Raw genomic sequence first — 17,214 nt, 5'->3', positions numbered from 1 at the left:
ATCAGCTTGAATCAGTCTTCTCATTCTTCTCTGACATCTCGCATCAACAAGGCAGTTTCACCCACAGAACTGCCGCATACTGGATGCTTTTCCCTTTTCACACCATTCTTTGTAAACCCTTGAAATGGTTGTGCGTGAAAATCCCAATAAGTGAGCAGATTGTGAAATAATCAGACCAGACCGTCTGGCACCAACAACCATGCCACGCTCAAAATTGCTTAAATCACCTTTCTTTCCCATTCTGACATTCAGTTTGGAGTTCAGGAGATTGTCTTGACCAGGACCACACCCCTAAATGCATTGAAGCAACTGCCATGCGATTGGTTGATTAGATAATTGCATTAATGAGAAATTGAACCGTGTTCCTAATAATCCTTTAGGCGAGTGTATTTGTATGTTTATATTTTGAAAGGCATTTTGTGAAACTTGTGAAAATCATAAAAAATACCCTGTTCCATGTGCAGAAAAACACCCCATAAGCATGATGCTACCACCCCCTTGCTTCACAGTATGGATGGTTTTCTTAAGACGGTCCTGGACATGTGCTGGTTTAAGCAGGGGAACCCTCCGTGCCATGCATGATTTCAAACCATGACGTCTTAGTGTATTACCAACAGTTACTTTGGAAACGGTGTTCCCAGATCTTTTCGGGTCATTGAGCAGCTCCTCCCGTGTAGTTCTGGGCTGATTTCTCGCCTTTCTTAGTTAGGATCATTGAGACCCCACGAGGTGAGATCTTGTATGGAGCCCCGGCCCGAGGGAGATTGACGGTCATGTTTAGCTTCTTCCATTTTCTAATGATTGCTCCAGCAGTGGACCTTTTTTCACCAAGCTACTTGCCAATTTCCCGTAGCCCTTTCCAGCCCTGTGGAGGTGTACAATTTTGTCTCTAGTGTTTTTGGACAGCTCTTTGGTCTTGGCCATGTTAGTAGTTGGATTCTTACTGATTGTATGGGGTGGACAGGTGTCTTTATGCAGCTAACAGGTGCATCTAGTTTAGGATAATAAATGGAGTGGAGGTGGACATTTTAAAGACAGACTAACAGTGCAGCTGTATAATACAAATAAATAGTTAAAAATCATACATTGTGATTTCTGGATTTTTTTTAGATTATGTCTCTCACAGTGGACATGCACCTACGATGACAATTTCAGACCGCTCCATGATTTCTAAGTGGGAGAACTCACTGTATTTAAAGAAAAACATTTTCTGGAAAGCATTCAACTTTTGTGAAAATCATAAAAAATGTTGGCAGAGAAAGCAGATTTGATGTGAAAGTGTCTAATGAACGTATAATAAGTGCCGAGGGCATTGGGTTAATATCATTTATCATTGTATTTTTGACAGAGGCGGCATTTAGAGGCTTTTGCATCACATGTATATTTATATCATTGTGTTTGTCTTAAGCAGTGAGCTGGTAATTTTTCTTTTCAGTGGACGTGAATCTGTCAGTAGAGATGATGGTCTGGAGGTCTTTAACTCCTTCAGGGGTCGTTATGAACATGTGGTGTGAATGTGCCGTTGTCTGTCCAGCACTAGATGAAGTGTGTTTACATCATAACTCCATTGTTCTGGATAAATCCATCAGTTTGAAGTGATTATTACTGACTGAAGCTGTCACAGCAACAACGCATCTGTGAGAGAATAACAAATGCAGCAGGTCTGAATGCATGCAAGGATATAAATATCTATTTTTATACTTTACTCACCTCCAGGAAGAAATAACACCATACAACACACGCATGCATGCATATAACAAAGAGTGACAAAGCATTTAACGATTTAGATTTAGATTTGAATAGAAATCAAAAGACATCACTTCCTGTCTGAAGCTGTTACCGTGGAGACACATAAGTGCTGTGAAGGCCATGGTGATTTTTCATGGAGACTATAGGCTATTTCGGCTGTGAATGTGTCATATGAGACTGAGATGACATTTGTTTGGGTCAGTGATGTATTATTGACCTTTGCATTTCATAATAACATTGTTATCAATCACATCCCTCCATAAGATATAAGCTGTTTGTTTTTTAGGGATGGTCATGTGGAGCTCAGCATCAGCATCAGTCTCTATGACAACCGTCAGTAGATGAGACAGAGTAAACACATTTAATTACAATAATAAAAAAATGTCGCAGGGAGATTGTGGTGAATAACTTTAAAAACACAGACATTGTCTGCAACAAGACACATGAACGTTCTGCATATACAGTATCCTGTATAGCTCAATGGTAAAGCATTGTGCAAAGGTTATGGGATCGAACTCAGTGAACACAAATACTGATGCACTGTTAGTCCAAAAGTTAACCAAAAGTTTCATTGTTCTTCCATAAGTTTATGCATTTGGTTGAAAGAATTGTGTTGTTTTCATTTGAGCTGAGATAAAACCTGTCGTTGTTTTGTGATTTTATCTGTTGAAGATGAAAGAAATTTCATTGTTGTCCTGGCAGAAGCAAACACGAGGGAATGTGGTCTAAAGGTTTTTCTGTGAAGCCTGTGGAGCTTGGTTCAAATGTTCATTTCGGCGATCTCTGGGCTTTAAGCGATAACATTTAAATGTTCAGCCTATTAAGGGCACATTTCTCTGCCGTTCAGTATTCTGTCCTCAGTCAAATCTCAATGAGACCGAGTTCAAAGACAGAGAAAAACGTTGCTTTAAACTCTCACAATCTGCTCTTAGGATTTCCTGATGAGAGAGAGAGAGAGAGAGAGAGAGAGAGAGAGAGAGAGAGAGAGAGAGAGAGAGAGAGAGAGAGAGAGAGAGAGAGAGAGACTCTGTCATGATGAGCATCAGTGGGTTTATTTTCTGTGAACATGTGCAGTCAGTGTTTTTGAAACCGTTGAAGTTCCCTGAGGTGAGACAGAATTATTTTTGAATATTTTTTAATAAAACCTGCATGAAAATATTCCCAAAATCCCAGGCGAGGTTCAGCGGAGCTGCAGTGGAGAGATAGAGGGATTATAAACTCCAGTCATCAGTCAATGCTCAATGTTCAGGAGATCGGCACACACAGTCAGAGACAGCACGAGGATACGAGGAGACTTTACTCGGCTCATAAAAACTGTTTGTGTTTCTAGTACAGTAAACTTCCTCTCGTGACAGATGTGTTTTCATTGTTAGGCTTAAACCTACACCTCTCACAGACGCACCAGATCTCAGAGTTAACCGAACATACACTTTACTGTACTTGTGTGTTTAAAGAGCACCTATTGTCTGATTCACAATTTTACATTTCCTTTGGTGTGTGTGTATTAGTTCATGTAAACGATGTGAACAAACACATGGATTGTAAATGGTAAAATGGTAAATGGACTGTATTTATATAGTGCTTTTAACAGACCTATGGCCATCCAAAGCGCTTTACAATTAGCCTCACATTCACCCATTCATTCACACATTTATACACCGACGGCGGTGTCAGCCATGCAAGGCGCCAGCCAGCTCGTCGGGAGCAATTGGGGTTAGGGCCGATTCACACCGGCTGCGTGGCGGCTCAGTCGCGTTTTTTGTGTCTGTACATACCAGATGCGTGCCTGACGCAGCGCTAACGATCTGCTGTTGCTATAGGTGACATATATTATGCCTGGAAACGCTTCCAAGACGCTTGCGTGTGGCGTGAAAAATACGCGTCAGTCCTATTCCTAGCATGCACGCATTTTCGGCACGGCTCGAGCCACACCTGAGACGTGCGTGTCATGCAGGCGGTGTGAACTGTCAACCTGCTAACATGGGAGCCTAAATAAAAACAGACACGCCACGCAGCTAAGACTCACACGCCACGCAGCCGGTGTGAATCGGCCCTTAGGTGTCTTGCTCAAGGACACCTCGACATTTGGTCCGGTGGAGCCGGGGATTGAACCACCAACCTTCCGGTTTGTAGACAACCTACATGAACATCTAGGCCACTGCCGCCCCATCAACCTGGTATTGGTGATGTAGTAAAGATCGATATTATCATAATTCCTCCCGCTTTCACTCACAGCCTGTAAGTTAACTCCTATTAGCAACCGAATCTTTTAAACATGGTAAGGAGCATCACATTTCCTGTTGATGTCAGAGGTATTCAGGCCAATCACAACATACAGATTAGCTGGCCAATCAGGGCCAATCAGGAGCTTTTCAAATCATTTGTTTCAGGAAGAAAGTGAAATCTGGAAGTACAAAAATGTACGATACGTGGAAAATTATGTGTTTTTTAACCGTAAACCATGCAAACACATTATATTATACCAAATACACAAAATTATGTTTTTTTAGCTATGAAATAGTAACTTTAAAGTAATTGGTTTCATCATTATTGACCCTGGTTTCTTATAAATAATAATATTTTTATAAGGGTGTGTCATAGACTTAAAAAAAAGATGGACGACGCGACGTCGCTTCCTTCCATTGTAATGAATTGAAACCATAAATATCCAATTGTGGGCGCTGCCATGTTACGTAAAAACTTCAGTTTGGAGCCAAGGCATGCGCAGAAGAAATTGTCCGTGGAGCCAGAGGCAAAGCTGCAGGATCAAACTTACACCCAAACGCTCGCACAAGCAATTCAACCGCACCAATCATAACGACACGCCCCATTTCTATAGCATCAAATTACTACCTAAAATGAAACTTACCACAATAATGAACAATTAAACATATATCAGCGTAAACACAACTACCTTAAAGGAACAAAACCATCTTTCAGAAAATTTTATAAGAAGAGTAAATCATTTTTTTATGACTTATACTGCAGTCAGCCACAAGGGGGCAATCAAAGGCCAGCGGCTTCACTTTTCAAGACTTATGATGTACACCCGCTCTGGACCATAGACTGTAAAAAAAGATGGACGATGCGACGTCGCCTCCCTCCATTGTACTGCTGAGTTTACACCAAACGCGTTTTGGGCGCCAAAATCGCGCCTACCGCGCCTAGTTTGCCGCTTGAACACTTTGAATGCATTCGCGCGTGTAGAGCGGAGTACACGCGCGGAAAAAGCAAGCATTTGACGCGCGTCCGAAGCAAAATCCGCTTCTTGTGGGAGGGGCAACTGCTGTGCGAGTGTCTGTTGGCAAGATGACTGATGTTACATGTGCATTTATCAAGAGAGTTACCAGTTTGTATTGGGTAACCTTACTATAGGGGGAAAATAAACGGTGCGGGTCGATAAACGGCACGTTACTCAAAAGTGAAGTGTGTATTACAACTTACCAGGTTGCCCAAAGTCCTTACTGACACTCTTCCAAGCGAGGTCCTTTTTATTCCTGTCTCCTCTATAGAAATAACAACTTGTGTCATATAGCTTCAAGTGACTGCTTGAGTGACTGACTCCGGGCGGGGCTGCCACCACAGCAGCAGGCAGGCTCCTGATTGGTTAACGCGGCGCGAAAGTCCGCCAAAGTTCAAATTTTTCAACTCGGGCTTCAGCCGCAAATTCGCGTGAACCGCAAAATGCACAAAAGCACCATTCGCGTGTACCGCGCACAACGCTCAATTCGCGCCTTTGAGGCGGAAACGCGTCTTCCGCTCTGCGCCGAGCGCCCTTCCGCACCGCAGGGCCTCCTGACGCGCATCAACGCGTCTGCACATTGACTTAACATTGAAATCACTCGCGCTTTATGCCTCTACCGCGGTCGGTGTAAACGCACCATAATGAATTGAAGCCAAAAATGTCCGACAATGGTCGTCGCCATGTAACGTAAAAACGTCAGTTTGGAGCCAGAGGTGGAGCCGCAGTATGAAACTTCCGCCCAAACGCTCGCATGACCAATTCAACCACGCAATCATAACGACACGGCCCCTATAGCATCAGATTACTAGCTAAAATGAAACGTAGCACAAAAATGAACACTTAAAGGCGTTCTAAGTGAAATCGGTGTGTTGATTTTTGAAATGTGTTTTCAAACAAACTGAGTGTAGTTAACTCCTCCCCCTCCCTTCTGTGCTTTCATGAACGCGCCCAAACCCAACCCCCAAATCCTTATTGGCGTTTATTGGTTAGAACACTTTGTTTTGTTTCGCGGTGCAGGTTTGGCCACTGTGTTTATATTGAAGTTTGTGGAGCCTGGGCTATCTACAGAGATCGCGGTTTTTTTTACAGTTTGATCAGCGGACAGGCAGCAAACAGATAGTGAGGAGATGTTTGCTGTATGTAACAAAAAAAATTTTATGGTCTAAAACGCGCGAATTCACTTAGAGCGCCTTTAAACATATATCAGAGTAATATCAACTACCTTAAAGGATCAAAACCATCTTTCAGAAAATTTTATTGGAAGTGTCAATAATTTTACTATTTAGAGCAGAGTCCCATTAGTTTGAATGGAGAGGGCGGGGTTATGACTTGTACTGCAGCCAGCCACCAGGGGGCGATCAAAGAGCCAGCGGCTTCACTTTCCAAGACTTATGAGGCACACCCGGTCTGGACAGTGTTTCACCTTTCAAGGTCCCATATGACCTTACTAAAAAGCATATTATTTTGTATATTTGGTATAATGCAATGTTTTTACGCAGTGTAAAGTTAAAAAAAATCATTATTTTCCACAAACCATATGGTATTATTGCTCCTCTATCCCCCCGCCTTTCTGTAATGCCCTGATTGTTCTGAGAAAGCGCTCTGTGCTCCAATTCAAATCAACGTTTATTTATAGAGCACTTTTTAAGAACAGCAGGTGTTCACCAAAGTGCTGTACATACAGCATAAAAACACAATAATACAGTACTGATTAATAACAATACTGATAAAAAGTAGTGTTATGTCATACTGTACAAATACGTTTTTAATTGAGATTTATAAACAGAAAGTGTTTGTGTCTGACTATTCAAAGGAAATGTATTCCAGAGTTTCAATGTTTAATCTCGCATTAGGGGAGACTAAAAGTCGTTTTCTCAGCATATGGCTGTATTAGATCTGGAAGATATTTAGGAGCAATATCATTTCATAAATTAAAACTACAGTAAAATCAATTCTAAAATGAACGAGCAACCAGTGAAGGGAAGCCAATATGTGTGTAATGAGTTCTCGCTTGCGTGTCCTTGTTAATAAGCGTGCGGCCGTGTTTTGTATCCTCTGCAGACGTGTTAGAGATGTCTCACCAGTGCCTGCATAAAAGCTTTACAGTAGTCCAGGCAGATGATATAAAAGCATGAATGACCTTTAAAAATCTGTAAAAGATAAAAATAAATTAACTTTAGATAATTGCCTTAGCTGATAAAAACTCAATTTAACTAACAAAATAATTTAAAGTCACCCTCCATAAGTTTTTTACAGACTTTAAGTCAACCGGACCTACGTCAGGGGTATTAATTGTACCACCATGTCAAAATAATATGATTTTGTTTTTTCTTCATTAAACTTTAAAGGCAGGGGTGCATGATTTTTGAAAAAACGCTTTGGAAAAGGGAGTCCGGCTAAGTACCAAAACACACTTGTAGCCAATCAGCAGTCAGGAGCGTGTCTACTAACCTACATTGTTGCGTATGTGTGGGGCGGGTCTATCAAAAGAAGGTCCAGATTCTATTGGGGTAGGGACGTGTTTATTTAGGTGATTTTAAATGTCAACATTGGCTTTAAGAGATCATGCACCCCACCTTTAAGAAATTGGAGGCTTTAATATCTTCAAGACATCTCAACACTGAATTTGCATCATTTTGTTTGAACAGTCAGCAGAGTTGCGAGTCTTCTGCATAACGAGATGCCATGTTTCTGATTGGTCAGCTATCCTCAAGCACGTAAATGGAAATGTGACGCCCCTTACCATATTTGGAAGATCACTTCCCAAAGTAATAGTGAAATGCAGGGTTGCCAGATCCGCATATTAAAGCCAAAAGCAGCCTAATGAATATTCACAGCCCAAATACCAACAACTAATAAACAAAATCCTTCAATCTCTTACCCGCAGATATGTTGTCCTGGTAAAGCTGTGGCTAAACCTGTAAAAGATGATTTAGACTGTGTAGTTTGAATATAAATGCTGTCAGTATCAGTGATTAAATATTTACAATGACATTTATATTTATGCATTTGGCAGACGCTTTATTCAAACTGACTTACAGTACATTTTTATCTGTGTGTGTGTTTACTCATTGAGCTTCAGGAATACAAGATCTGATCTAAATCAATATTTGTGTCTGTCAGCATGCTGTGTGTGTGTGTGATGTGTGTGTGTGTGTGTGTGTGTGTGTGTGTGTGTGTGTGTGTGTTTTGTGATGTGATGTGTGTGGTGTGGTGTGTTGTATGTCCACTAGATGTCAGTGTGCATTAGAGTCTCTGCATGAATCAACAGGTTTGTGTGCACTACAATCTTGTGTGTGTGTGTGTGTGTGTGTGTGTGTGTGTGTGTGTGTGTGTGTGTGTGTGTGTGTGTGTGTGTGTGTGTGCGATGATAATGTAGCATTATTTTAACTTTAGCAGTAATTGATGTGAAATCTCTTTAGACGTGTATGTGTGTGTTTGTCACTCCATCATGAATAGAGTTCAGTATCTTTAGTACTGTATATAAAGCAGTGCTTCAGTGATTGACAGATTTACAGATAGCATTTGGTCTCACATGTGAGTCTGCTTGTGTGTGTTTGACCGTATAGAAGTGTGTGTGCGTTTGTGTTGTTGTTGTTGTAAAGTGTTTCCTGCAGTGACAGTAATAAGACATGATTGCCTCTTCTGTAAGTGTGGGTTTGTGTGTAGGGATTAAATCATTTTAAGATGTAAAACATGCAAATGGGAAACTGATGTCTTTCTGCAGCAGTGCATGATGGGAAATATATGACTGTGAATAAAAGATGCATTTCGGTTCGAGAGAGAGAGAGAGAGAGAGAGAAATTTATTGATGTGGTTGTCTGTAAATGAAGTGAACTTTCTTAAAGGTGCAGTATGTACATTTTAGCAGCATCCAGTCGAGAGGTTGCGAATTGCAATCAACGGCTCAGTCCACTCCTCACCCCTCACTTTTGAAACACATAGAGAAGCTACAGTAGCCGCCACTGGAAAAACATGTCATTGTCGGAGAAAAAAGTTTGTCCGTTAAGGGCTTCTGTAGAAACATGGCGGCACAAAATGGCGACTTCCATGTAAGGGGACCCTCGTTGTATGTAGATTAAACGTCTCATTCTAAGGTAATAAAAACATAACAGTTCGTTATGAAAGGTCTTTATACACCCCTGATCATATAGTTTTGTATATTATTTTGCATTTCTGTCAAGAGATCCTTCTAAAAATTACACACTGCACCTTTAAAGCAGATGTATGGACAGATTCCTCTGATCATGAGGAGATATTTAATCGCACATGCACACACGCGCACGCTTGCACACACGCACAGTATGAAGTGTCACAGGTGTATCAGGACATGATTAGATGTGTCAGCAGGTGTCACTGAGATGCTCCTTGGTTTCTCCTCCTTCTCTCCTCTGGTTTTCACCTCACTTTCTTCTCGACTCAACAGCTTTTTAATTGGATGAGACTCAGTGAGATTTTACTTCTATTAAAGTGATAGTTCTGATGAACACAAAAGAAGATATTTTGATATATGATGGTAAGCACACAGCAGATTGTAGGCATTGACTTCAATCATATTTGTTTTTCCTACTATGAAAGTCAATGGTTTCCACCAGATGTGTGCTCACTATCATTAAAGGAGGGGTCCAGCTGTATTTCAGCGGTACATCTTGTGTATCAGGATTAAGACATACGTACCGTAAAAGCACACCCACACGTCAATCAGCGGAAAGCAAGAGCCGAGGACATCACTTCATGTGACCGTTTTGTTTTATATCAAGACTTAACAATGGCATGGAAGTAGAAGTGTGTTCTTGGATGTAAGGAGAAGAAAGCCAGCATTATGGAAACAATGGATATAGTTTGTTTATCCGGGGTATCTGCGAGTTTTGCATGTGTGTTTGTTTAACGGTGGATTTCGTTAAAAAAAGTCCCAACCTGGTCAACTTGTGTGTTATGTTGGAAATTGGCGCGTAAGTGCGTATTATATAAATGACACAAACATGTAGTGAATCATCAGTTATCCAGTGAGAATTGTATAAACTGTTGACTCCTGACTCGCTCCTCCTGCAGCTCGTAACTCCTCCTTCCAAACTTTTTCATACGTTATTGGAAAGAATCGCTAGAGCTGATCTGTCTTTTATAAATTGATAAAACTCAAGACTCTTCAGAGATATGAAAGAAGTAATTGTACTCTGTAGGGCTATAACGATTTCTCAATAAATTAATTTTTATGAACTACGGTGAAATCCCAGCACATACCAATAGTGATGGGAGAAATGAAGCTTTTCGAATCTTCAAATTAATTGAACCAAATGCTTCGCAAATTGATTCAGTTTTTCAAAGCATTTGAAACCGCATACACGCTGGCAACACCTGCTGGTCAAAATAGTGTAAAAGCAGCAAGATCTTTCCAAACATTTTTCATTTTTTACAAAATAATAGCAAGATTGTTCTAAAAATACGTTTTTAGGAAAAATAATTTATTTTATTTAATTAAGACATAATAAAAAGTGTATTCTGTGATTTTAGTTTTATTTATTGCAAACAAATCATTAAAATGAATTCCCCTTTTTAATTCTGCACATTTTTGTCATTAACTCTGTCTATAAACTGTTAATTCTGTCAAGTTCTGTCTATAAACAAAAACTAAAAAAAAGGTAGTGTTATTAGTCAGAAGGATGAATGTTTTATGAACTATTATAATAAAACTCACCCGAGTTCAGCTAACCATATTAGACACTGGTCATTTGTGATCAACTCCCCCTAGTGGTGAATCGTCGGATTTTGGAAACGTTTCGAAACAGTTATGATGTAATGAAGCCTCGTTTGCTAAAATCACATGACTTTAGCCAGTTTGAAACAAGCTCCGAACCAATGATTCGAAAAAAAGATTTGTAAATGTTTCGAAGCCTCATGAAGCGTGCTTCGAAATCACCCATCACTACATCCAAAAGCCAGAGGGCGCTCTCGTGCAGAAACTCCCTTTGTGCCACAGGAAATGTCTAGAAGAATATTTATATCGCAGTTCTTCAAATTGTTTCAGGTATTTTCATGATAATTAAGAATATTTTGAATGATTTTGTTTAACGAGTGTTGCTTTTTTAAATGCACGTTATAAACGACTCAGACTCATAATGATTTTAGATTGACAACTACTTTCTACTGACCAAATGCTGTATTACACGCACAAGCTGCGCATGAAACAAAGAATCGCAGCCTTGCGATTCAGAATCGATTTCAGACAGGCATTTTTAATGGGACACGCGTTACAGCCCTACTATTCTATACGTAGCTTCTCAAGATTAACATGACATGAGCAGAAACAGTTTGTGTTATGGGAGCTTTCATTAAAATTTCTTAATTTGTGTCCATCATGAAAAAATTAATTCATACAGATTTAGAATAACATCATGATGAGAAAATGATGACAGAATTTTAATATTTGGTTGAACTATCCCTTTAAGATGTCTATTTTATGTAGTAGCTATATATAATCATCTGTTATAATCTATTATATTAACTACTCTTAATGTCTTTTCTCTTCTCAACATGTATTTGATTAATTGCTTTTTAATGTTTTGACTGTGCTGTGTGAGAACAGACCTGAGATTTACAGCACATCTGATGATGTTCACAATTTACACTCTTTCTCAGTTTGTCTCTTTCTTCTTCTCCATCATTCTTTTATTTAGACGATCTTTACGTGTGCGTCATCGGTTCATTTCTCTCTGTCTTCAGTTTAAATCTCTCTGATCTGATGTTTTATTTGTTTAATTTCACACAAGCACACAGTCAGTAAGACTAAACACACACACGTGTAAATCAAGGTTATTTTACCATCTGTCTCTCTGATTGTTATAAAGACATATTTGAGATCGACTCAATCTGTCTCTCTGAAGCTCTTTAATGTCCGCTCGTGGTTACTTAGCAACAATCACACAATTATTATTATCATCATCTGTTTTTTCAGCAATTATTAATTTGTGATTTCATGTGGGTGAGTTGAGTTTTAGTGTCCAGTAACAGCAGCTGAATGATTTTGATGTTTCTCTGATCACTGATCTGTTGTGCTGTAACAAACATATTCATCTTATATCTGTGATGTCATTCTAAACATGAACATTTGTATGACATCATTATAAGGTTACCACAAATGCACAGAGGGGTGTGTGTGTGTCTATTTCCGGGTTATGATGTTGTCATGGAGATGATTGACAGGGTCAGGATGGTCACTGTGCCACCTGTCTCCCTCACTCGTCTACATCTTTCATGTTTATAACTCTCAGATTTACTCTGGTGTTTTACTGTAGTAAAAATGTGTGTGTGTGTGTTCATGTGTGTGTAAAGATGAGCCGTTTCCTTTCTAGTCTCTAGGTCACCAGAAGGGCTTCCTCTCTCTCTCTCTCTCTCTCTCTCTCTCTCTCTCTGTCACACACACATACTGAAGTAGCTCAATCTCGTGACTTTAGTGAAGTGTGTATGTATGTGTATGTGTGTGTGTTTGTGTGTGTGTGGTGGTCGCTCATCTCTTTAATGTCGCAGTAAGTAGTTTTTCTTTATATTTTCATGTCTCTGTTTGTAGAAGTATGAATCTAATCTAATATAAATGTATTTTTTCAACATTATAATTGTAGGTTTAGATGTAATGGAGTAAAGCCGGTGGTTTATGTTAGGCTGTGGGTTAGTGGTGGGTTAAAAGCTTGTTTTTTAGCAGTGGTTTTGAATGGTTACCGCAAAACTTTCTTAAATTAGCAGACATTCCTCCAAACTAAAAGTCATGTTTTTGTCGTAGCTGTTCTGTAAATGAAACACAATAAGCAAACATTAGAAGAAGATTTAGACTCAGAACATTTCTAAATCTGTCCTGAGAAATATTTATTTGAGGAAAAAGTGTGACAACATGCCCCATATATCTGCATAAAGAAATGAGTTGGGGCTGTAATTGTATGTAGACTTTATGTCTTTAATGTTTTTGTCTGCTGACTCATTTCCAAAAGTGCAGAATCTTTCTAGAAGAATTAAAACATAAGATGTTGTGTTTCAGATGAAGTCTGTCATTTCAATGTGTAGTCATGCTGATGGTGTGTGTGTGTGTCTTAATTATTAGATGTGTAATGAAGCAGCTTGTAGTTTAAATAATACATTTGTGACATGCTGAAATATTAAGTTTGAATAATTCAGTGTTCTGTGATTATTTATTTGAATCACAAAGAATCAACGTTTGTTGGCAGTGCTTTTCTTTCTCTGTCTCTTTGTGTGTGTGTGTGTGTGTGTGTGTGTGTGTGTGTGTGTGTGTGTGTGTGTGTGTGTGTGTGTGTGTGTGTGTGTGTGTGTGTGTGTGTGTGTGTGTGTGTGTGTGTGTAATGTGCTGGTATAATTACTGGTTGCTGTTCAGTGTGAGAGTGCAGTCTTGATTAAACCAACTGTTAAATGAAACCATTTTGTGTGTGTGTGTGTGTGTGTGTGTGTGTGTGTGTGTGGTCTGCTGTATTCTCTGGGGTGCTGTAAGCTCATAAATGCAGATCTTTATAGTAATATTGATCTATATGTCCCCTGATTTTAAGTGCTCACAGGACATTCATACACACAGATGCTTAGTTTAGAGTTTTGTCAGTTATTGACAGATCAGAAATGGGCAATAATTTATATGCTTGAGTGATTTTGCTCTTAAAGTGTCTGAGTAATTCTTTCACATGCTGGTGGTTTCACATCCCTGAGGGATTCGATCATAATGATTCAGTCCTCGGAGGAAACATTGATCCTGTCTGTTAGGACTTCAGTGTGTCTGTCAAATAGAGAAAAACTCCAGCTGAAAATGAACATTCAGTTATCTCAGTGACTTTATTTCTTCAGTAGAGATGTTTAACAGAACGACTCTCCCTGCGGACAGATAACAGTGAAGCTTTCTGACTCTTAAATCTGCAGTAAAAGACTCAGAGATCAATACACTCAGCAGCTGAACTCTGAATGGAACAGAGCTTGATCAGATGAGATGGGATGAGACAATGGAATGAGATGAGATGGAATGAGATGAGATGAGATGAGATGAGATGAGATGGGATGAGATGGGATGATATGAAATGAGATGGGATGAGATAAATGGGATAGGATAATACGATATGGGATGGGATGAGATAACATGGGATGGGACGATAGAATGAGATGGGATAAGATGAGATGGGATGGGATAAGATGGGCTAAGAGGAGATGGGCCAAGATGAGATGGGCCAAGATGAGATGGGTCAAGATGAGATGGGATAAGATGGGATAAAATGAGATGGGATGAGATGGAATGAGATGAGATGAGATGGGATAAGACGATATGAAATGAGATGATATGAGATGGGATGAGATATATGGAATGAGATGAGATACCCTGTAGGATGATATATGTGATGGGATGAAATGGGACGATGGAAAGAGATGGGATAAGATGAGATGGAATGAGATGAGATGAAATGGGATGAGAAAAGATGGGATGGGATGAGATGGAATAAGGTGAGATGGGATAAGACAACATGGGATAGGATGAGATGGTATAAGATGATATGAGATGGGATGAGATAACATGAGATAGGACGATGCAATGAGATGGGATAAGATGAGATGGAATAAGATGAGATGGAATAAGATGGGCTTAGACGAGATGGGATAAGATGAGATGGGATGGGATAAGATGAGATGGAATGAGATAGGATAAGATGTGATGGGATGAAATGGGACGATGGAATGAAATGGGATAAGATGAGATGGAATGAGATGATATGAGATGGGATGAGATATATGGGCTAGGATAAGACGATATGTGATGGGATGATATGAAATGAGATAAGATGGGATGAAATGGGAAGATAGAATGAGATGGAATGAGATGAGATCGGATGAGATGGAATGAAATGAGATGATATGAGATGGGATGAGATATATGGGATAGGAGAAGACGATATGTGATGGGATGATATGGAATGAGATGAGATAGGATGATATATGTGATGGGATGAAATGGGACGATGGAATGAGATGGGATAAGATGAGATGGAATGAAATGAGATGATATGAGATGGGATGGGATGAGGTATATGGGATAGGATTAGACGATATGGGATGGGATGATATGGAATGAGATGAGATAGGATGATATATGTGATGGGATGAAATGGGACGATGGAATGAGATGGGATAAGATGAGATGGAATGATATGTGATGGAATGAGATGAGTTGGGATGAGATGTGATGAGATGGAATGAGGTGAGATTGGATAAGACGACCTGTGATAGGATGAGATGAGATGGGATGAGATGATATGAGATGAAATAAAATGGGATGAGATGGGATAAGATGGGATGAGATTGGATGGGATGAGATTGAATGGGATAACATGGGGTGGGATAAGATTGGATTGGATAAGATGGGATGAGATGGGATGATAATATGGAATGAAATGAGATTGGATGAGATGGAATAAAATCGGATGAGATGATAATGTGGGATAAGATGACATGGGATGGAATGGATGGATGGATGAGATGAGATGAGATGAGTTGAGATGAGTTGAGATGAGTTGAGATGAGTTGAGATGAGTTGAGATGAGATGAGATGAGTTGAGATGGGATGGGATGGGATGGGATGGGATGGGATGAGATGGGATGAGATTAGATGAGATGAGATAAAATAAGATGAGATGGGATGAGATCATAATATGGGATGAGATGCTATGAGATGGAATAAGATGAGATAGGATGAGCTGGGATGAGATGAAATTGTATGAGATGGGATGAGCTGGGATGAGATGAAATTGTATGAGATGGGATAAGATGATATGGGATAAGATTGGATTGAATGAGATGAAATGAGATGAAATGATAATGTGGGATGAAATGAGATTAGATGAGATGGATTGAAATGGGATGAGATGATAATATGGGATGAGATGACATGGGATTGAATGAGATGGGAAGAGATTGGATGGGATAAGATTGGATTGGATGAGATGGATTGAGATGGGATGAGATTATATGGGATGAGATGATAATATGGGATGAGATGATATGGAATGGAATGATATGGGATCAGATGGGATAAGATGATATGGGATCAGATGAGATGGGATGAGATGATGATATGGGATGAGATGATATGGGATGAGATGGGATCAGATGAGATGGAATGAGATAATGATATATGGGATATGTTTACAGGCTACAGGATCTGTCAATCTCAGCAGGTTGATCTCCTCAGAGCTCGGGTTCTCTAGTATAATAATCATTTCTGTTTTGTTGCCTTAATTGTGATGTGTATATCGGAGCCTTTGATCAATATCCCTCTGCGTGTGATCATTCATTCCAGATAAAAGATTGAATAACTGCACAAGCCTCTTTCATCTCTGGGAATCAATGAACACCTTGAATTATTATTAGGCAAATTCCCTTATTTAGATTTCAGCATTTAATTCTGCTTCACATCCGAATAACATTCAAGGAAAAATCTCAGTGCTACAAAACAAACATATTCTAAGATATTAACAGTGTATTTCCAAGATATAAAAAAATAAGTTCTCAGTAGGGCTGTGCAAAAAAATCATCTGTGATTCTCATGCACGTTTCATCAGTAAAGCCGGTTCCTTGATTAGTAGTAAATCGCCATCAGCTGCTTTCAGATGGAGCTGCACTTACTACACAGAGCCATAGTTCACAGAAAAACTAGGAAAAATGGTGTTCATACTCCAGGAAAATCGACTCCGATAATATATGCGATTTTGCCTAGCTTCTCGGTGAACTACGGTTTTGTGTAGTAAATGCCGCTCCATCTGAAAGCAGCTGATGGCGATTTACTTCTAATCACGGAAATGGCTTTACTGAACGCATGCGATTTTTGCCCAATCCTTGTTCTCAGCTATAGTAACAAAGGATTACATTTCAAATCTAAACATATGAAAATAATCTGCAGCATAATTTGTTAAGTCAGTGAAATTTTTAGCAGCAGGAAAGATTTACAAACATAATTCACTCGAGTACAACTTCCTCAGAATAAGATCTGAGAAATGAGTCAGAATATCTGGAGTACTTCACAGCCATAACACCATATTACATAAAACTGACATGCTGTAAACAGGAAGGATGAAATAAACCTCAAAGAATTCTTATGTTGAACTTTTCCAGGATATTAAGATTAACAACACAAAGGGTTTTAGGACCATGATGAACATCAATAATATAAGCCTTCCTCCAGTCAATAGAGA

The 17,214-nt window shown here is 39.5% G+C and overlaps 1 protein-coding gene across 4 annotated transcripts in view; it reads left to right on the top strand.

The window, feature by feature from the left end:
* LOC129438751 (cGMP-dependent 3',5'-cyclic phosphodiesterase) overlaps window positions 1-17,214 on the top strand; it is a 123,583-nt gene that overhangs the window by 16,341 nt on the left and 90,028 nt on the right. The window contains exon 1 of one of the 4 annotated variants that reach the window (XM_073862661.1): window positions 12,439-12,516. The exons of 2 other annotated variants lie outside the window; for them this stretch is intronic. In XM_073862661.1, coding sequence (XP_073718762.1) covers window positions 12,455-12,516 — 62 coding nt within the window. In that variant the 5' untranslated portion in view covers window positions 12,439-12,454. Of the gene's footprint in view, window positions 1-12,438; window positions 12,517-17,214 lie in introns of those variants that run through there. One more of the 4 variants, XM_073862665.1, reaches the window with a different exon arrangement.

This window comes from Misgurnus anguillicaudatus, chromosome 24 (genome assembly GCF_027580225.2).
Source record: "Misgurnus anguillicaudatus chromosome 24, ASM2758022v2, whole genome shotgun sequence".
NCBI lineage: Eukaryota > Metazoa > Chordata > Actinopteri > Cypriniformes > Cobitidae > Misgurnus > Misgurnus anguillicaudatus.
Note: the sequence above shows the minus strand (reverse complement) of the source record. Positions and strands in the feature narration are given on the sequence as shown.